The sequence below is a fragment of the Wickerhamiella sorbophila genome (genome assembly GCF_002251995.1).
Source record: "Wickerhamiella sorbophila strain DS02 chromosome Unknown contig1, whole genome shotgun sequence".
NCBI classification, from domain to species: Eukaryota; Fungi; Ascomycota; class Dipodascomycetes; order Dipodascales; family Trichomonascaceae; genus Wickerhamiella; species Wickerhamiella sorbophila.
In genome coordinates, this window is record NW_020193984.1 from 88,789 (window position 1) to 109,205 (window position 20,417).

At 47.2% G+C, this 20,417-nt stretch overlaps 12 protein-coding genes across 12 annotated transcripts; 7 read left to right on the forward strand and 5 right to left on the reverse strand.

Annotated features, from left to right (window-relative positions):
* Nucleotides 1-29: 29 nt before the first annotated feature.
* B9G98_00060 (Transcription initiation factor TFIID subunit 3) lies at nt 30-653 on the reverse strand (the record flags this gene model as incomplete). The annotated part of the gene is made up of 1 exon (XM_024806618.1): nt 30-653. The coding sequence occupies one exon, from the start codon at nt 651-653 to the stop codon at nt 30-32; it is 624 nt and encodes a 207-aa protein (XP_024662386.1).
* A 189-nt stretch (nt 654-842) lies between these two features.
* Nucleotides 843-1,718, forward strand: B9G98_00061 (Phytanoyl-CoA dioxygenase domain-containing protein 1; the record flags this gene model as incomplete). The annotated part of the gene is made up of 1 exon (XM_024806619.1): nt 843-1,718. The coding sequence occupies one exon, from the start codon at nt 843-845 to the stop codon at nt 1,716-1,718; it is 876 nt and encodes a 291-aa protein (XP_024662387.1).
* Nucleotides 1,719-1,795: 77 nt separating this feature from the next.
* B9G98_00062 (putative coatomer subunit zeta) lies at nt 1,796-2,353 on the forward strand (the record flags this gene model as incomplete). Its single annotated transcript, XM_024806620.1, has 1 exon — nt 1,796-2,353. One exon carries the CDS (start codon nt 1,796-1,798, stop codon nt 2,351-2,353), a length of 558 nt encoding a protein of 185 aa, XP_024662388.1.
* Nucleotides 2,354-2,405: 52 nt separating this feature from the next.
* B9G98_00063 (Nuclear export mediator factor NEMF) lies at nt 2,406-5,222 on the reverse strand (the record flags this gene model as incomplete). Its single annotated transcript, XM_024806621.1, has 1 exon — nt 2,406-5,222. The coding sequence occupies one exon, from the start codon at nt 5,220-5,222 to the stop codon at nt 2,406-2,408; it is 2,817 nt and encodes a 938-aa protein (XP_024662389.1).
* Nucleotides 5,223-5,353: 131 nt separating this feature from the next.
* B9G98_00064 (NAD-dependent protein deacetylase sirtuin-2) lies at nt 5,354-6,364 on the forward strand (the record flags this gene model as incomplete). The annotated part of the gene is made up of 1 exon (XM_024806622.1): nt 5,354-6,364. The coding sequence occupies one exon, from the start codon at nt 5,354-5,356 to the stop codon at nt 6,362-6,364; it is 1,011 nt and encodes a 336-aa protein (XP_024662390.1).
* Nucleotides 6,365-7,091: 727 nt separating this feature from the next.
* On the forward strand, nt 7,092-9,140 carry B9G98_00065 (Solute carrier family 28 member 3; the record flags this gene model as incomplete). The annotated part of the gene is made up of 1 exon (XM_024806623.1): nt 7,092-9,140. One exon carries the CDS (start codon nt 7,092-7,094, stop codon nt 9,138-9,140), a length of 2,049 nt encoding a protein of 682 aa, XP_024662391.1.
* A 617-nt stretch (nt 9,141-9,757) lies between these two features.
* Nucleotides 9,758-12,121, forward strand: B9G98_00066 (Protease KEX1; the record flags this gene model as incomplete). Its single annotated transcript, XM_024806624.1, has 1 exon — nt 9,758-12,121. One exon carries the CDS (start codon nt 9,758-9,760, stop codon nt 12,119-12,121), a length of 2,364 nt encoding a protein of 787 aa, XP_024662392.1.
* A 70-nt stretch (nt 12,122-12,191) lies between these two features.
* On the forward strand, nt 12,192-13,457 carry B9G98_00067 (Ino eighty subunit 1; the record flags this gene model as incomplete). Its single annotated transcript, XM_024806625.1, has 1 exon — nt 12,192-13,457. The coding sequence occupies one exon, from the start codon at nt 12,192-12,194 to the stop codon at nt 13,455-13,457; it is 1,266 nt and encodes a 421-aa protein (XP_024662393.1).
* Nucleotides 13,458-13,630: 173 nt separating this feature from the next.
* On the forward strand, nt 13,631-15,754 carry B9G98_00068 (Vacuolar transporter chaperone 2; the record flags this gene model as incomplete). The annotated part of the gene is made up of 1 exon (XM_024806626.1): nt 13,631-15,754. One exon carries the CDS (start codon nt 13,631-13,633, stop codon nt 15,752-15,754), a length of 2,124 nt encoding a protein of 707 aa, XP_024662394.1.
* A 24-nt stretch (nt 15,755-15,778) lies between these two features.
* Nucleotides 15,779-17,107, reverse strand: B9G98_00069 (Cysteine proteinase 1, mitochondrial; the record flags this gene model as incomplete). Its single annotated transcript, XM_024806627.1, has 1 exon — nt 15,779-17,107. The coding sequence occupies one exon, from the start codon at nt 17,105-17,107 to the stop codon at nt 15,779-15,781; it is 1,329 nt and encodes a 442-aa protein (XP_024662395.1).
* A 442-nt stretch (nt 17,108-17,549) lies between these two features.
* On the reverse strand, nt 17,550-18,524 carry B9G98_00070 (Phosphatidylinositol transfer protein PDR16; the record flags this gene model as incomplete). The annotated part of the gene is made up of 1 exon (XM_024806628.1): nt 17,550-18,524. One exon carries the CDS (start codon nt 18,522-18,524, stop codon nt 17,550-17,552), a length of 975 nt encoding a protein of 324 aa, XP_024662396.1.
* A 1,008-nt stretch (nt 18,525-19,532) lies between these two features.
* On the reverse strand, nt 19,533-20,234 carry B9G98_00071 (Uncharacterized protein YwbO; the record flags this gene model as incomplete). The annotated part of the gene is made up of 1 exon (XM_024806629.1): nt 19,533-20,234. The coding sequence occupies one exon, from the start codon at nt 20,232-20,234 to the stop codon at nt 19,533-19,535; it is 702 nt and encodes a 233-aa protein (XP_024662397.1).
* Nucleotides 20,235-20,417: the final 183 nt, after the last annotated feature.

A 20,417-nucleotide genomic window follows, 5' to 3' on the forward strand; every position in this document is an offset into this window, starting at 1 on the left:
TTTCAATGACACTAAAATAAATATAACTCCTACGCGGTCTCGTAAGGGACCGTCGTTTCCAGGTACGTTTGGAAAAACTCCTCGAGACTCGCAGGGCCGCCGGCAATTACCACGTCTTCTTCTACGGATTCGCCCAAAACCGTGTTTCGGAACTTCTTTTCTTGTCCCATCAAAGCCTGCTGCTGGACCAACGAGTTCAGCCAGTCCGACTGCTGGTCATCTCGCCTAGAAGACTGCTGTTGTACCGAGCCTTGTGGATCATGTGCAGCCTGCTGAGCAGCAATGGCAGCCCCCTGGGCAGCGCCTAGGGCCGATGATGTACGCTGCTGGAAGTGAGACACCTGCGCCGTCCGCTCAAAGCCTCCGGACTTGAGCCAAGCCATGAACTCTGAAATGTCACTGTTATCGGTTCCCCGCCGCGGTGGCCGAATGATACCTCGCCCAGTGAGCGACAGTACTATATCTTCCATGGTGACTTCTTCACGGCCATCGTTTTGGGCAGCTGTCGTGGCACTACGGGCCAATAGCATCATAAAATGTATAAGGACGTCGCTCAAATTGTCCAGAGCAATCGGTGAGCACCTATCGACGCCAGCTGCTCGACAGATTTGTGCGCTTGTGATCCTCGTCACGGCAAAGTTGAACTCACTCATGATGACTGTAAGAAGTAAGGTCCGGAAGTAATGTAAATAAGTAGTTAAGGGAATAAGGTAAGTAACGCGTAGTTTTATAAATAAAATAAAAAGCTGCAGCGGGGGCAAGATCCCGAATATCGAAACCACCGAATTGCTTCTTAAATCGTCATTTGCTCACTCAGTCTGCCCTTGTGTCTGTTTTGACTAATGTCTGGGCTATCGCAGGATCAGATCGACACGTTCAGGAACGAAGGATGCATTGTAATCCCAAATGAATTGAGTAGCGAGCAGCTTTCGAGTTTAATGGCTAAGAGTAAAATGCTGTTGGATGAGTTTGACCTTCGCAATCACCCCAGAACCCGCTTCCTTACTGGGGCAAACGGCACTGAGCATGTGGGTAGCGACTACTTTCTAAACTCCTCCGATAAGGTTCATTTCTTTTTTGAAGAAAAGGCATTCGATGAAAATGGCGAACTGACCAAACCCAAGGCTCAAACTATCAACAAAATAGGACATGCTTTACATACTCTGGATCCGGTCTTTCACAACGTCTCATTGAGCAAACGAAATGTGGCAATTGTCAGAGACCTGGGATACAAAGACCCACGAATTCTGCAAAGCATGCTGATCTGCAAACAGCCAGAGATTGGAGGCGAGGTCCCCACTCATCAAGATGCGACTTTCCTTTATACCGAACCTCAAAGCGCCGTTGGGTTTTGGTATGCGTTGGAAGACTGCGTTTTGGAGAACGGCGCTCTTGAGTTTGTTCCCGGTTCTCATAAGACCAGCCAAGTCTACCAGAGGTTTGTTCGCACCAACCCTGGTACCGGGTTTGAAGCTGTTCCGGGCACTACAAAGTACGACGAGCCAGATCCTTCCGCATTCAAGCCACTTGAGTGTAAAGCAGGAAGCTTGGTTTTGATTCACAACTCGGTTCTTCATCGCTCCAGCCCGAATTTGTCTCAAAAGTCCCGTTTCGCCTATGCTTTCCATGTGATTGACAGCACATCCAAATATGATCACAAGAATTGGCTACAGATCCCTGCCACAGGTGGCACAAACTTCACTCGATTAGTGGTTTAAGCGTTCCCTCCTACTATATACATTGCCGGCTACATATTTCTCCTACTCACCCTCGGGTTACATCATCACACGTCAGCATGAGCTTGTATTCGGTGACGGCCCTGTTGATTTTGGATCACACAGGTAAACGGATCTTTGCCAAGTATTATTCTCCACCACACGATACCGAAGTGCCCAAGCTCACTTTGGCGGAGCAGCTCAAATTCGAGAAGGGCTTGTTTGAGAAAACCAGCCGGCAAAACAACGACATTCTCATTTACGACAATGAACTCGTCGTTTACAAGGCTTTGATGGGCCCGAAAATTTACATGGTTTGCCCACCGGAAGAAAACGAGGCTATGATGTTCCAGGCTCTCATGGGTATTCGCGATGCCCTTGACGTATTGCTGGAGTCTCAGACTGACCGCGACGCGCTAATGGCTAATTACGATAGGGTCACCATTACTATTGATGAAAGCATTGACAACGGTATTTTGTTAGAGTCTGAGTTCAACGTCATCTCGTCCCGTGTCACTCAGGAGGCCAACGAAGAGCCATCGCTACAGAACATCGACTTTACCGAAAAGGGTCTTAGATCAATGTTTGGATTTGCTCGTGAAAAACTCAGCCAGGTGGTCAAGCAACAACTTACTTGATTGTATTTCAAGATAAAATTCGTAGTACAACAGCACTATATATTTTTTTACCTTATTTTTTCTTTTTGGACTTGCCGCCGGTTGACTTGTTGCCCTGCTTGGAGTTCTTGGCAGGAAGTTTCGAGGTGGCACCTCCAATTTGCATGGTCTTGACTGGAACTATCATTTGCAGATCCTGAGGACGAATAGCTTCAATCAGTTTCTTTTCCTTGTCAGTCGGCATGTTATCCTTTTGGTTAACCATGATTCTTACTGCTTCCTGTGTAGCTTTGCCCTTCTTCATGGTTCCGGGGACAATCTTGACTTTATATTTGGCCTTCTGCAGCGAGCTCCAGGGTGCAAACATAGGCACGGCAGCAATTAAATGGCTCTCGTCTTTGGGAGGAACGCCGCTAAGATTGGTCGGTAGAGAAACATCCTCGACAGTTTCCGAACTGATCCGATCAAGCTCAGCTTGACGTTTGCGCTCCTGGTGTTGTTTCTGCTGAGCAATTTGCTGCGCCCGCTTCTCTTGCCTTTCTTTTTCCTCCTGCTCGGCTTTGGCTAAGCCCTTCAAAGTGCCTAGTCGCTCCATTGCAGCCCTGCGGTCCTCTTCATCCTGATCCAAGTACTTGCGAAGTTTCTTAAGCTTTTTATTTTTGCCACGAACTTTGCGAGACTCTGGCTGCGGAGAGGAGGTGTCGCGAACAGATCCATTGTGGCTGGACTCCGAGTCTGAATCTTCTTCAGCTTCCTCGATGCTGTGAGTCTTTTCAGACTCTTTCAAATCCGATGCTTTTGCAATATCGGAACCCTGCGGAGGCAATTCCGAGTCAGACAACTCCGGCGTGGGTAGTCCCGGCTCAACAGGTTCAGGTGAAGCGGACTCTACGGACTTCGCATCATCCTGAGAGTCCACTCTAGTGTCAGAGAACTCATCCTCAGAGTCCACTTGAGTGTCAGGGAACTCATCATCAGAGTCCAACTGAGTATCGGGGAATTCATCATCCGAATCTAATTGCAAATTCTCACTCAATTGAACAATATCAGGAGTCTGCCACATGAACGTTATACCCATATCGATTGGAGTAGGAAGCATATTGTTCCGAGGTCCCATGGCTACATCGGCAACCGTGATGGGATCGCCTTTAGCATTGATACGAGGAACCTTGCTGCGACTGACCCACCACGAAGGCCCACCGAATCGAGCATCCCATGCTTTAGCGCATGTGGCCAGACAGAACGATGCTGCTTGATTCAGAACTTGTGGGGAGGGTTCTTTGCCCTGAGGCAACTTTACAATAAGAACGGCAGCGCCCGGGGCGTCGGAATGTACAAGTACATCGTCTTTTTCAAAATATCGACGAATAAGAAGTTCGTTTTGGAGATCATCACGACCACCAATCACAAGTATGTTGTCGCTAGACAAAAACCAGTAGAACTTTTCGAACCAGTAAGGTTGGCGAATTGTATGCAAAGTTTTAGTAGCATTGGCGTTTTTGGTGAGGTTCTTTTCAAGATCACGCTTGATTTTCATTTCAGCACTCTTGTATGCCTTTTCTGCGTGTTCGAGTGTTTTTTCCTTTTTGGCGCCAGCAGCTCGCTTGACATTAAAATAATCACGGGAGTTTGCCCAAGAGCTTTTCGCAAGATCAACGAGGACAGAAATATGGTCACTTTCCCCTTCATCGTTTTCGTACTGCAAATCCAAGGTTATGCGATTACGCTCGAGAGAGAGCTTGGAAATATGCTGTGCGACTGAGTTGCCCTTTTGTTTTTCGAGTTTAATCAAACTATCAATGTCAACCCAGTCCATGCCCTGGTCCAAAAGCTGGGAAACGGCCTGAATAGCACCGTCTACAAGATCTGAATTCATTTGAAGAGCCAAACCTTTTTGTTCGTTTTGACTTTGAACCTCTTCGAGTCCGCGTACCCGATTTTCTTTCTCGTTTCGGGCCGCTTCAAGACGGGCCTCAGCTACCTTGCGCAGCTGGTCCACACGAGAAGTCTGAAGATTGGTCAAGATAGCACCGAAATGCTCGTCAACCGTCTCGTTGTAAGTTGGGAAACTCTGAATCTCCAGATCGGGATTCTTGGCCTTTTCACCTTCGAAATACTCGACAAAAGGTTCAAACTCTTGAGAAGAGCTCTCGCCAGCTTTCTTGAGAAGATAACCAGCATTAACGTTTTGGGAAATCAATTTATGGGCCCAATCAAGTGCTTCCTGGACCGCATCAGCGACGTTTTGAGGGTCGCCTTCATTTTTCTTCGGATCGAGCCCATGTTGAGCTAGACAATACTCAATCATCGACGAAGATGGATCGGAGATCTTTGAATAAATAACTTTTCCGAGCCTATCAGCTCCAATCCACTGTGACACTTCATCTACTGTAACCGTTGAAACCGATTTCTGATCAAACTCGAGAGAAAAATACTCCCCCACAGCCACCCTGGGCTGGTCGCCAAAGGCTTTCACATTCCGGTAAACTGCCAGAATCTTGAGCTTCTCGTCAAGAAGAATGATATTTCCACCCGAAAAAAACTCCAGCACTAGATGGTACAGCCCATTGCTGAAGCTCATTACCAGCAAACGGTTCCCCGCAGGAACAAGTAATTCAGACACGCGCCTGGTTTTCAAATGCTTGCGCAGCTTTGAAACAAACCCTGAAGGATATTGGGTGGTGGGATGCTGAAATTTAGTCGTGTGGATGCGGATTCCCGGATCAACGATCACATGAGTTTTGCCCTCTGATTTAGCATCGAACTTGAAGGAAAAATGACGTGGGCTGTCTTCCAAAGAGTATATGTTCTGCAGACGGCAGCCCAAAATTATTCCTTCGAGCTCATTTACCGCTAGCCGAAGATCTAAATAGCTGAACCGTTGTTTCATAGAAACAAGTAGAAGTCTAGTAAGCCACGGCGGGTTTTATTCAGCTGCCATGGGTATTCTGGAATCGTACAATAAGCTACCCAGGAACGTTCGGCTCTATTTAGGTATCACTACATTTGCTATTGCGCTTTATGGCAACTACAAACTCGGGCAAACCGACAAAAGATCCGCTCTCGAGGTCCAGGGAGGGCAGCCAGAGCAAACCGGAGAGCAAACTAGCCCCTGATGTTCCAGATGCTATCAAACGCTTGGTTGACGGTGAGTTCAAAAACGTCATTTTCATGGTAGGCGCCGGGATCTCGACTGCGGCAGGAATTCCAGATTTCCGAACCCCTGGAACCGGACTATACTCGAATCTGGAGAAACTTGATCTGCCATTCGCTGAAGCAGTTTTTGACATTGATTATTTACGAGAACGCCCCGAAGCATTCTATACACTGGCCAAGGATATGAACCCAAAGCAGTTTGAGCCCACAGCGTTTCATAAATTCATCAAATGGGTCGACGATCAAGGATACCTCAGGCGGTGCTATACTCAGAATATTGACACACTAGAAAGGCAAGCTGGAGTCAGGCCAGAAAAGATTATTGAAGCACATGGATCATTTCATGGAAATCACTGCATTGAGTGCCACGAGGAGTTCGATCACAAGAAAATGGACGAGGTGCTCTCAAGCGACGAACTGAAAATCCCGAAGTGCGAAAAATGTGACGGAGTTGTTAAACCGGACATTGTGTTTTTCGGGGAAAGCCTTCCGTCACGCTTTTTCGAGGCAATGGACGATGACTTTGATAACGACGTTGATCTGGTTATAGTCGCCGGCACGTCCCTACAAGTGCAACCGTTCGCCCAGTTGCCTGACATGGTCCATAAAAGCTGCCCGAGAGTTTTGTTTAATATGGAAAAAGTAGGCAGTCTTGGGAAGCGCGCCAAAGACGCTCTTGTTCTTGGGGATCTTGCAGATGTCTCGATATTGTTGCCGTTTCTCCTATCCGATAACAACAGCCGAGATGCCCCTTCTCGTGATGTTGAAGATAACCACCTGTCAAGCCCTGAAGATGAATTCTCCGAACCCTCTGAATCTTCCGAGTCCGGAGAAGTTGACTCTATTTCAGGCAAACTGAATGAGCTAGAAATTTGATTTATCATATTTTCCACTCCATACTTGCATTTTCAAGAAGCCATGAGACCATGCAGAGTGCGCGTGCCGGCTCCCCCGCATCGACAAGAGTCTCCGCAGCTTATCCTAAATGAGATCGACACTTTAGCCGTTCTTTCCGCTAGTTCTTATAATGATACAGAACAAAATGTTTGACAACTGTTATTTTCTATTAGCGTACATGGTCCGTAACAATAGTGGGTGGAAAGGCTAGTTTTTTGTGGTTTTGCCAAGCCCAGTTTATCCGCACGGCGCGACAGATGCTGCGGGCTGCTGCCCAAATTTGAGCATAACGTGCAGCATTAGGCCACTTGATGGATCCATCCTTGAGTCAGATGCACGCAATTACATTTTGAGCAGGCCGTTGAAATTGTTTAAAATGTTCCCAAGTAGAAAGCCAGCACCAATATAGAATGCCCAGGCTTGAGGCGGTATAGTGTCCGTACATTGTTCGGATAATTTGGTGACTACCGGGAGCTTAGGGTAGAGGAAAAAAGTAGGATCATGCGCGTTTTAGGGCCAAAATGTGCCGTATAAAGCGGAACAGCAAAAATTCTGCCCAGGTCGACAGTGCTCTGACAACTTATTTTCGGCTTTGGATAGTCTCAATAGTTCAAACAAGCAAAGCTGATACACTTGGTTGGTTCAAACTTTTGTTCTTCTGAGTCTCACCCCCTCGTCCATTTAATTTAGTTCTCAACCAGCCACAATGGAGAATAAGGATACGCCCAAAGACTCTCATCGAGACTCGCCAGTGAAAAAAATATTCAACAAGGTCAACCTAAATGAGCGTCAGGTCCCTCGCTCTATCGACCCTGCTTTGGATCCCTCGAACCAACATGAACACGCTCATCGGTTTCACGAGGGCCACGGTGAACATTTGGGTCCGGAGATCCGGTATGCGGACGTTGGTGTGGGCGGACGCATAGAACTCGAAAGCACCCCGAAACATCTTCACCATGCCGGAGAAGAAGTTCGTCCTGTTCCAGATGACCCCTCACCGGGCCATCAGCATGATACTGAAAAAAATGCTCATCATATTCTTCATGAGAAAGACGACTTCAACAATAATCTTGAGGAAGTTCCATCTCAAAGCTCCGAACTGGAAAAGAATAGTTACAAGTCACACGTTGATGTCGAGAGCGGAGCTGCCAGTGATCGACCAAACATCCTGCAGCGGTTCCGCTTGGCTAGCAAGCGTTACCGTTGGGTTGTGGTACTGTTTTTCGGTCTCTTTTTCACTGCTTGGTGGATTTCGATCGTTGCCCAGGACAAGCATCGTCACATGTGGCTGATTCCAACCGTCCTTTGGATTCTGCTGATGATTCGGTTTATCACATTCTACACACCCACAAGATATCTCCTTGTCTGGGCAAATTGGGTGTGGCAGCGTACGTTTGTACCTGTAAGAAACATGATCCCTAAAAGGTTTTGGCCTTACTGTGAAGCCTTCCTGACCATTATGACCGTTCTAGTCGCAACGTTCGCTACTCCATCCACCGATGGATCTAATTTGAACGAGCGTGCTGTTTCGTTACTTGGGTACTGCGTTTTCTATTTCGGGTTCTTTGTCTTTTCCCGTTACAAGAATCGTATCAACTGGCACACCGTCTGGGTAGGAATTTTTGCTCAATACGTGGTCGCCCTCTTCGTTTTGCGTACTAAAGCCGGATACGATTTCTTCAACTGGATTTCTTTCTTGGCTCGCAAACTTCTAAGCTTTGCTGGTGACGGTGCCGCCTTCTTGACCTCCGCCGACGTTGTCGCCAAAGGATATTTCATTGCAAACACCATTCCCTCTATTATTTTCTTTATTGCTTTTATCCACATCTGGTACTACTTTGGAATTTTGCAATGGTGTATTGGCAAGTTTGCGGTTATCTTCTTCTGGGCTATGCAAGTCTCAGGTGCCGAAGCTGTTGTTGCTGCCGCATCTCCCTTCATCGGTCAAGGTGAGTCTGCAATTCTTGTTAAACCTTTTATTTCTCACATGACTGATGCTGAGCTGTTCCAGGTGCTAGTTTCTGGTTTCGCGACCATCGCTGGTTCGGTTTTGGCCGCATATGTGAACATGGGTGTTAACCCAGCGGCCCTTATCACTTCTTGTGTTATGTCCATTCCTGCGTCGTTGGCCGCCTCCAAATTAGTTTACCCGGAGACTGAAGAGTCACTTACGGCCAACCGTGTAGTTGTTCCAGAGGACACTACAGAAGAGGCACACAACGTGCTCCACGCCTTTTCTAATGGCGCCTGGGTGGGTCTCCAGGTAGGCCTTGCCATGATCACCAACTTATTGTGTATCATTGCCCTTGTTGCTTTGATTGACGCACTCTTGACATGGTTTGGCGGCTTCTGGAACATCACCCCCGATCTCACACTCGAAATGATCCTGGGTTACTTGTTCTATCCTGTGGCATATATGCTTGGTATCACCAATTCTAAGGACATTTATCCTGTTGCGAAACTTTTGGGAATCAAAATGATTCAAAATGAGTTTGTCGCCTACACTGCTCTGGTTAAAAGCCCAGACTACGCCGACCTTGAACCTCGTTCCCGTATGCTTGCTACTTTTGCTCTTTGCGGGTTCTCCAACATGGGTTCTATTGGTATCCAGATTGGTGTGCTCGGTCAGATCGCCCCTGAACGTAAAGGTCGTGTGGCTCAGTTCGCTCTTGCAGCCTTGTTAGTCGGCACATTTACTACCTATACTTCGGCTTGTGCTGCCGGTATGGCTCTTGATAAGGTCCCTAGCGTCTAGAAGCGACTATTTTTCGTATACCTTAGCAACTCCTTTCTTATCCTATCTATCTATCTATCTACTTTTATATATAACTTCGCTATGACTGTTACTTGCCTACCTTCGTCCGTTGAGGGCACCATGGACAAGCTCACAAAGCTCACAAAGCACATATAAAGCCTAAATTTTATATGATCAAAGTAGAAGTCTATTAAATCGTCAAAGCTAAGAATCCAACTAAAATAAAGTACACGGCCAAAAAAAAAAAAAACTAAATAGCTTCGAGGGCCACAATCGACTCACCTCGAATGACCGCCGTTCCGATCTTGATAACCTCTCCTTTGGATTCTTCAACGGAATCTTCTAAAACAACATTAAGAAATAGGTCAAATCCCTTGAGAGTACCGACTACCACACGCGATCCATTGAGTTGGAGACTCAGGCGTTTGTTCATGTACGGCGTCAAGTCTGGGATGTGAGAAACCATTTCACGAACAAGAAAGAACAGACACTTCTTTTAGGGTTTGCGTTATCCCGCCAACTATTCAAAATGCCCACTCGAAGCTGTTGCAAAACTCTACGTTTTAAACGGTTTTTGGCTGACAAAAAAAGCCAGCGCTCGCACACGTCGTAGAAAAATGGCGGTCTTCAAATGGGTGCTCTGGGCGCTTTTAACCGCCCAATCTACGGCAAAGTCTGCATGGGAGGTTGCATTCGATGCTCAGCCAGATCCTCAACCTCGTAACTATGCAAACAGCGACTATTTTGTGGCTGTAATGCCCGAGCCCACCGGGGTTCCCGCTTGGACCCTAGTCGAACCTATGCCTATTCGTGACCATTGGCTATTCAGCGTGCCTAAAGGTCAAAAAAAAGAGCAAGGAATTGATAAGAGACAAGCGCTTCCTATTATTTATGATGCAAAAGTCAAAAAACTGCATAAACGCGTCCCACTTCCACCTCGAGAGGACGCGGCTGAAGTCCCAGAATTAAAGGCAATTGAAGACGAATTCAGTATACATGATCCATTATTCAAATCGCAGTGGTATATTTACAATGCTGCGGATGCTGGAAATGATATCAATATTGTCAAAGCTTGGCGTAAAAATATTACAGGAAAAGGCGTGACTGTAGCAGTTATCGACGATGGATTGGACTACACGCATCCTGATTTAAAAGAAGCATTTTCAAAAGAAGGTTCATGGGATTATAACGATCACCAAAACCTGCCCGAGCCCAAACTAGGCGATGATAATCACGGAACGCGCTGTGCTGGAGAAATTGCAGCCGCTCATAACGATTTTTGTGGAGTGGGATTAGCTCCTGACGCTAAAGTTGCTGGTATCCGTATTTTGTCGGGTGCATTATCTGACGCCGATGAAGCCAGGGCCATGATTCACGCTATGGATCATAACTCAATCTATTCATGCTCATGGGGCCCGAGTGATAACGGCAGAACCGTGGATGCTCCTCCACTCATTGTGAAACGGGCTATTCTCGAAGGTATAGAGAATGGGAGGCAAGGCAAAGGTTCAGTATATGTCTTTGCAGCAGGGAATGGTCATAGCAGCGGTGACAACTGCAATTATGATGGTTACACCAACTCAATTTATTCTATTACTGTTGCCGCAACTGACAGGTATAACCGCCACCCTTATTATGGAGAAAGCTGTTCAGCCAATATGATCAGCACCTATTCTTCAAACAGTCAGTACTATATTACAACCTCGGATCGGGTGGGCAACAGATCCCCTAGCGATGCCTGCACTGGTCGTCATTCAGGAACCTCTGCGGCGGCGCCATTAGCTGCTGGTGTATTTGCATTAGTCCTCGAGCAGCGGCCTGAGCTCACTTGGCGCGACCTCCAGTATTTGTGTCGCGAGACCGGTAAAAAGTTTGAACTGGAGCCTGGTCTTGAATGGCAGACTACTCATGATGGCAAGCACTACCATAACCATTACGGATACGGTCATTTAGATGCTGATGATATTGTTGAAAAAGCCAAGGACTGGGAGTTGGTCGGTCCCCAAAGCTGGCACATTGGGGAAAAACAAGAGGCCAACTTACCTATCAAGGGTGCTACCCCGGTTGAGTACAATTACACAGTATCCCAAGAAGATTGGGACAATGCCAATTTGAAGCACATTGAGCACGTCAATGTAGTCATTAGCGTTGATTATCCTGCTCGTGGTGGTATCAAGTACTCCCTGCGGAGCCCATCAGGATTCGTCTCGGTTTTGGCCGAGAGACGGTTAAATGATCATACTAATATCCCGCTTGTTGACTGGCAATTCATGAGTGTTGCCCATTGGGGCGAACAAGGTGTTGGTAACTGGTCTTTGATCATCGAGGGTACGGACGACAAAAATGGAACCTTAAAAGATGTCAAGCTCAAGCTGTGGGGTCATGCCAAAGACGCGACAAAGGTGAGGCGATTCTCGGACGTTTGGGATAAATATGAAAACCACATTGATCGAAATGACTATGCCCCCGCCAATGAGCAAGTTTCCTCGGCTCAGCCTGAGCCCTCGTCTACCGCCGAGGCCGAGCCTGCATCAACTAGCCAGGAGCCCCCTGAGGTGCTTCCTGAGCCTACAAGCCAAATTGAGCAACCGCCAGACACTGTCGAAACGCCACCACCAAGCACGGTAGAGAGCCCTCCGCCGGCTACGAGTAGTGAGCCGACTAACGACGACTCAGAAACCGAGAAATCTCCTCACCATGGCATCTTGTTTTATCTCGGAGTCACAGCTGTTGGAACAAGCATCTTAGCTGTAATTATTATTCCCATTGCTTATTGGCGCATGAAGCGCACGTCTCGATTCACAATTGACGATGGTGATTTCGCGCTGATCGCCAGCGATGTTGAGCTCGATGATTTCCATGATTTCGCAATTTCTAGTGAAGACGAGGAAAACGACGAGCTGTTGGAATCAGAAAATGATTCCCGTCAAAACAACAACGATCATGTCGAGGATCATAGACCCTCAGAAAACTTACTGTAAACCCGCATGTATCATGTATTTCATTCTACTTTAGCCCTCGCAGGTCCGGACTGTCCTTAGCTAATCATATATGGAAGCCGAAGCGAAGGACACCACGAATCGACGAAAGCGCCCAGACAAAAAGAATTTCCAGTCTATGATGGCGACCAAGATGCGGCATCTCAAAAAGAAAGATGGTGAGCCACTTTGGAGAGCAGACATTCAGTACGATTTCCTCTCAGCGATCTTCCGGAACGAGCAAAAGGTATTTACGAGTGCCTACCAGAAGAAGCCTGGATTCACCTTTGCAGATATTTATATTGAAGCAATGGCAGAGTCTACTCGGTGCTCCAAAGTTCTTGGCGAGAAGCTTCGCACCGATAGAGAGGCTGGCATAGGGATTGCAATGGTGTGCCTGCTGGTGAATATTGGGCGCATGAATACAACGCTGAACTTTTTCCCTGAAATGAAGGCTCAATTGCGCACATACCATCCGATCCCTAGTCTTCAAAGCAATACTAATGCGGACTATAAACAACTCCAGGATGCACCAAGACTGAAATCAATATTGAAAGGCGCGTGCGAGAACCAGAACGAACCAAGCACATTCGAAGAACTTAAAGCGAGCAAACTGGTACCTAAAACAAATCCAGTGAATGTCTTGTTTTTGCTGACCAGCTTCAACTCCCGCATAGAAGAGCAGATGTTCGACAGCACCTTAAAGTTCTATGATTTACTCATGAACGAGAACCTCAGCTCATCATCGCGAGCCAGGTCGTTTCTATGGCTCATGTGGGCGTGGTTAGAATCTGATCTAAGTCCTGAACAGCTCAAACTCAATCCCTTTGGTGACGGCGAAGGCACTGTGCCTATTCCTTACACCATGACCGCCGAGGAGAAAGCGCTTGAAAACATCGACACTCCGGCGGAGATTTCGTTTGGCAAACAAAAGACATTACAGAGACTAACATATCTCGAAGGAAGTGTGCCCCAGCCACCTCGACGACGAGCAGGCCCAACTATTTTCGCCAGCAATCAGAGCAATGCTGTTAGTCTGCCCACGCCGCGTACAGCTAAGGAGAGAAAGATTTACGACGAATTTGCGACTCTCTTGAAGGAAAAACGAACCCGACGAAAAGAACGAAGACAAAAAGCGGGCAATGTTATTCGACTGTGGAGCTCCATGAAAGACATAGATGCCGGCTACGACTCGGAAACCGAATTCTTCTGCAAGGATAGCGGTTCGTCTGAAGCTATGGTCGCGGTTGGAGTTACCAACGAAGGTGGGGACTACGGCGAGCTCGTATCTTCATTCTCAAGAAGCCTCAGAACCATTGCAAAGAAACTAAACATTTAAGCACCTGTATTTAATTAACATTCACCTTTCTTGCTCGACTGCCAGTCAACGCTCTGTAGCCGAGGGTTAGGGCACGACGCCTTCCCAGCACGTGGTGCAGGTCTGACGCTGTCCGCCCTGGAAGGACCTAATCTCGTAACCTCAACTCACAAGCTCCAGTGTCCAATTAGCCGATGCTGTTTAGTGTGAAGCTCAACAATGAGGTTTATCCTCCTTGGGAAAAGCATTATATCGCATACGACTACCTCAAAAAATATCTGAAGGAATCAGTTATCAGCGACAAGAGCAAATGGACCGAAGAAGACGAATCCCGCTTTGTCGAAGCGCTCGATTCCGAACTCGAGAAAGTTTACTCTTTCGAGTCCAAAAAGTATCATCAACTTAGTGAGCGATTGACTATCATCGAAAAGCAAATTGAGCAGCCTGCAAACTTGGACGCCAAAGAGCTTGAGACAAAGCTGGAGGCAATTCTTGAAGATGCCACTCATTTGGATAAATTCCGCCGCATAAACTATACTGGCTTCACCAAGATTGTGAAAAAGCACGACCGCTTGCACAACAAGTATCAGGTTGGTCCCTTACTTCGTGTGCGATTGAGCGCCCTGCCATTCCATTCTGAGGATTATAGCCCTCTGTTATACCGCTTGTCCAATATTTACAACTTTTTAAAGGAGAATTTTGGTTCGGTTGCCAAATCAGCCACCACAAAGTCGGCTGTGCTCTCTGAATCTGTCGCTAAAAACCATTTGTCTGGATACACCACCCTGCAATTCTGGGTTCACCCCGAGGATCTCATGGAGGTCAAGGCTAAGATTCTACGTCGTCTTCCTGTATTAGTCTATAACCGTGAGGATGAAGATGAACTTGGTGCCGATCCTACTGTGACATCACTTTACCTGGACACTCCCGATTTCCGGTTGTACCAATCTCAGCTTGAAAAGCGTCGTGAGGATGATGTCCCTACTTCTCTTCGTTTCCGTTGGCATGGTCATCTTTATGAAAAGCCAGACATCACTCTCGAGCAGCAGAATGAGGAAGATGGAAGAATCACCCGTATCTCTCTGAAGGACAAAAATATCCAAAAGTTCATGGAGGGAAACAAACAAGTCATTGAGAAAAACATCGCAAAGATGAAGCAGAAACATGCTACTCAAGCTGTAATTGACGACTACAAGGCGGCTGCCGAAGAGCTGCAAACATTTATTATAACAAATGACCTCCAGCCTATGCTTCGAACGATCTATAAAAGGTCGGCATTCGAAATCCCTGGCGACGATAGAGTTCGTGTCATTCTGGATCAGGATATTTTGTTCATTCGCGAAGATGCTTTGGACAGCAAGCATCCTATTCGTGATCCGTCTTCGTGGCACAGAGCTGATTTGGACCAGCCTAATGTAGATTTACGCAACGCTTTGCGGAAAGGAGAGTTCGCTAGATTCTCTCCTGCTGTTCTTGAAATTCGCCTGAGACAAAGTGTGGAAAACAAAAAGGTTGAAAAGATTCCCTGGGTTGAGGAAATGATTCAGTCTCAGCTCATCAAAGCGGTACCCCATTTCACCAAGTTCCTTCATGGTATTGCCACTCTTTATGGTGAGGAAGATCATCTTGACAGCCTTCCATTTTGGTTGAACGATATGGAACATGACTTCCGCCAGGATCTGCCCGTTCCCAGTTCGTCCAACAGACCGACTAATCGGGTCAACTATAGCTTTACTGATAGCCAGGATGACGAGGATGAGGATAGTGACGACTCAGTTGTTGTCAGTGCTGAAACAGCTGCTCCTGCCGGTCCATCTCAACAGGGAGTCGGCATTCCCACCTGGACTAATCAGGGCCCCAAACTGGCCGATGCTGATAGTGAGGATGAGGAGGTTGAGCTGCCTCCAGGTGTCAACAAGCCCTCGCAGTGGATCAAAAACCAGTCATCTGTGAAGGTTGAAGCTAAAGTGTGGCTTGCCAATGAGCGCACGTTCAACAAATGGCTCCACATTACTTGTTTACTCTCAGCATTGACATTTACTATCTACAGCTCTGTGGAGAAGAGTACGTCGCCAGCTGTTGCAACGATTGTGGCATATATTCTATTTGCTCTTACACTGTTTAGTGGTATTTGGGGCTACACCCAATATCTCCGCCGAGTTGAGCTTGTCAAGGCCCGCAGTGAGCGTCACTTTGACAACCCTGTTGGACCCCTGATTGTGGCTATTGGCCTGCTTATCGCACTGGTTATTAACCTGTTCGCCAGTTTGCATCATCGTCGACAGAGTCATTCCGGTCCGTCAATTCTTCACAACTAAATAGTCTAAGGGATGAAACAAAATTTACATAGCAAGAGCTCCGCAAGGATCCCAAGGAGGCAGTGTGATGGGTTCAGTCTTGAGAGCATCAGCATACTCAGGAATCTGCTTCTTGTCGACAACAACCTGGTAAACAAACTCCTTGAAGAAGTCATGAGTCAAGGTGTAGTAGCCTTTGCTACCGCGTTCCTCACCCCAGGAGTTCTCAACCTTCCAACGAACGGGCTTTCCGTCCTCGTCGAGATGAACACCAACAAAGGCCATGGCATGGGTCATCAAGCTCTCGTGGTAACGCAGACGATCGGCCTTGGACTGCTTGGGGTCAAAGCCAATAGATTTGTAGTCCCAGAGCTTGGTGTCGATAATACCGGTAGGATTGTGGTGATAAATAGGAGTGTGAGTACCGAAGAAAACGGCCTTGTTCTCCTTGATCTGCTCAATAGCCTTGTTTGCCAAAACATCAATGTCAACGTTGAGGTAGTGGACTTCAGGAGCGCCCACAACATTGCCCAGACGGTCAATGTGGATGACACGCTCATAGTCATTACGAGGATCATTGAGCAAAGAGACAGTTTGGGTAGCATCAAAACCAATGACATCTTTGTAGAACTTGAGTGGAGTCGTCTTGATGCGGTGGAACTTCTTATCCTTATCGGTGAACTCCCAGTCAAACTCGTCATTGGGACCTAGAGGAGTACCCAAGAAAATGGTCAAGAGCTGGTGGACGCGCTGCATTTGCTCTTCCTTGAGAGCAGCAGTGTCCTTTCCAGCCTTCTTGGCCTCCCGCAGCTCCTGAGCGTACTGGTGGAGCAAAGTCACAACCAGCTCGTTAACACGGTTGGACTGGGTTGTATTGAAAGTATCGGGGAAAATGTCGTTGGGAACCAAGCCGTATTTTTCCAAAATGTTCTGGATCATACCGAACTGACCACCGTCGGAGATGGGATCAGTCAACAGATGCTGGACAATGCGGGAATCAACATCCTCATCAGCAGTCTTGACAATATTCTCCAGGAAAAAGTTAGACTTCTCCAGCTTGTCGTAGAAGAACAGGAAGGAAGGCGACAGCTGCAACTTCTCAATGTTGTACTTCTTCATAAGCTCAATACGGAGCACATTGGTGGCAGCAAAGAGCCAGCAGCGACCAGATGACTTCTGGTTGGTAATAGGAGCACCCAATGGCTCAACAACATGGCTGAAGACATCTGTAGTGTTGGCGATACGGCTCTCGCGGCGAAGCAGGGTCTCCTGGACGTCTGCGTTGACTGCCACAGTAGCGGCAAGCGATAAGGTAGGATTGGAAAGAACCTCAGAGGTCCACTTTTTCAAGGTCTCGGTTTTTAGGCTAGGCATTTGAAATGATCTTCTGGATGTGCCGTGGATCCGGTTTATATAACTTGTCAGCGCCTGCAGCTGTCGTCATCAAACAGTCGAAATTACTGCAGTCACCCGCAGCAGCCTCCGGGCCAAATGAAACTAAGCCCAGCTGGCCGATCCGGGGAGCAGTGGAAGAATTTCTGGGGTACTTAGAACAGTTTGGCAACTCCAAAATTACAAAGCTGGTCAACAGATATCCGACTGCTTTGATCTGCACGGAAAGTGGGCAAGTCGTGTCGACATGAGCTTTCAACTCGATGCGGTGGATCCAGAAAAACAAGAAAGAAAGCACATGTTGGATTGGGCTTTAAAAAAGTAATCAAGGCAGAAACTCATGTTTATTAGCGGTACTAAGCCCTATTTATCAACTATGCTGTGTATACCAGTGATAAGTTTAAGAAATGCTAGATAAGCTGCCTTACTCGAACAGTTTCTCGTCCACGAAACCTTCACGCAAGTCAGATTCGCTGTGCCCAACCGAACCGCCTAACTCTTCATGGCGTCTCAAAAAGTACTCATGTCGGGCCTTGGCCATGGCTACGAGGGCCGGCCAGTACTTTTCATGATTGTATTCAAATAAGACTTCGCCTTCGAATTCGGCATCGAGCTGGTTCGAGGGCACATAATTAGGAAAAGGTTCGTTAAAAACAATTTTTTCACGAGTCAAAGGATCGATAAAAGCCCAAATGAGCTTCATGAAGATTTGAGCGAGACGCGGAATGTGGGTCAACAGGGCCTTACCGAGACGTTCAGGATAGTGGTCCTGTAAGATATTCAGCACCTCGCGACCAAGAGACAGCGAGGGCATCTTGTTGTGTTTACCAATAGGGTGAGGGGCGAGATCAATTAGAAGGGCTAGCTGGTCTTGCCCCGGGACCATGAAATCAATCACACGTTCAAGCATAAACACAAGGTGCTGGACCTGGCGATGAGTAGGCTTGGTGTTTTGGCGACCCGGTTTCAAATACAGACAAGGGCGGGAATCGTTGTCGAAACCCAGAATGACTTCCTTACCGGTTTCGTTCTCCTCGGCGATCATGTCAGGGGTGAGGTCTTTTGTGGGGTCAACACCAAAAGTACGACGCCATACGAGGGTAGCCTCGATACGTTTAGTACAATGGGGTACATTCCATTTTGTTGCGCGCAAGTAGCGCAAAAAGCACTCCTTAGAAAGCCACGCTTTTTCGGACAAGCTGAGCGGAACAATTGTCTTGGACTTTTCATTCTCGTGGACGCCCTCTAGGGATTTGAAATGGGCAAGAACCTCGTTGTATTTAGACTGTTCCTCCTTTGATAGCGTTGGTTGCGCCGGGATTTTTACCGAGGGTTCTGGTGTGGGAAAGGGCGTGTCCCTTTTGATAGTGCCCTTAGGTCGGGTAGTTTTTTTAGCCATTTTTCGACGTGTACAGTTTTAGTCCAAGGATTGTTATAGTAGCGTACTAAGCTAATTTTGGCAAAAAGTCGTCAAAAAGTTTGATTTTTCGGTTCGGTTCGGGTGGCCGGGGTTTTCACTATACCCGCTCTCAGAAGGTAAAACTCCCAAGCGGCCCAAACCTCCTTAGTGCAAAATGCTCCTGGGGATATTAGACAAATAGGAGGGGATATAAGATGGTTGACCTAGTCGCGAGGTTGGGATCAGTGCTGGTTTCTAATCGCAAGAGCATGATGCGATATTTACAAGTAGCTTTGATGAAGTCTCTCAAAACACAGTCAAGCACTGCCGAACACACGCTTAATCGCAGTATTTTGCCACTTTTGGGGCTATTTTTTTGGTTTTTATTTGTGTGTATGTCCTAACTGCTACGCAACGTCTTTTTGCCAGCCACTGCATCGTGAGCCCGCATGCACCTCGCGGACGTTCGCCAGGGTAAAGGTTTTCTTTGAACAACTGGCATGGTTGGCATGGTTGGTTTAGTAACGCCACGCAGCAAATCGTTGCAGTTCTGGAGCAGCCACCTACTCCGGTCGTATGAAAAAGTCACAGTAGCCAAATCTAGTCGAGCACTTTCTCACGGCCCTGTCGAGTGAGAGCACTTCGTCGGGCGCCGAAGTGATTATCGGACTTCGTGAAAGGGCATGGGGGGGCAAGGGCTGCATCAGACGTCGAAAGAAACGGTAGAGCGATCTTCATTTTGGGGGAAGAATGATTTGGGCAAATCAAAGCAAACAAAACGAGATAAGGTGGTGTTTCGATCGATAGGACAGTATTTGCGTGGCGGCCTGTGTTTCTTTATTGAGCAGCGTATGCGCTCTGCGGCTCATGCGTCGATTAAATGCACCCCGATACTGCCAGACCGAAGGGGCGAGTCGCCCCACCCTGACCCGACAAAAAACTACGACGAAAAGAATAATAATCGAATCTAGGAAAACATATACAAGCTACTGTCAAAAATAGTTAAAATCAACCACCAGTGTTGTGCAAGTTGGCACTACAATTTGGGGTCGGTTGCCATTCAGTTCCCTCTCCATTGCAGTCTCTGCCCAGCAGCGCAGCGAGAAAACGCTCTTTACTTGCGGCGCCAGATATGACAATATTGTTACTGAAGACGTAATGTGGAACAGCTTGAATTTGTCGTTCTATTCCGTCGTACTCGTCGGCTCGTACTTCCTGGGTGTACACGATGCCGTCGAGTACCTCGTCGACTTCCTTTTCTGAAAGGCCTACTTCAATAGAAAGCTTTCGTAAAACTTCTTTTTCTCCAATTGGAAGACCGTCAATGTGTACCGCCTTATACATGCGTTCTCGATACTCTTTGCCTAATCCCTTTTCGAAAGCCAGTTTAGACATGCGATGTGCATTGAAAGTATTTCCATTCTTCGCATCCTTCCAGTTATATTCGATACCCCATTCTTTCATTTTCTCGGATAGAATATCAAGCGACGCCTCCACTCGCTCTACGGGCTCGCCCCCCATGATTTCGGCTAAAAACTCCGGCAAAGTGCCTTCATAGCAAGGTGGAGCAGTCTGGTTTAATTCGTACGAATGCCACTCTAGGTCAACCTCCAAGCCACTTTGCTCAATAGCAGCTTGTAATTTGCGCCACCCTAAATAGCAAAATGGACATACAAAGTCTGACCATATATCTACTTTTACTGGCGCCATTCGTGAATGAAGGACCATCAGCCTCTGTCAGCAGCTATTCATGAGGTCGTATGTTGTCACATGTAACTTGCAGATCCACTGGCATAATTCACCACCTCGATAAGTGCACGTAATATCAAAATTGGTGAGATGAAATGAAACGGGATGCTAGCGCGCAAGTTGTTTGGAAAGCTCCAAATATTC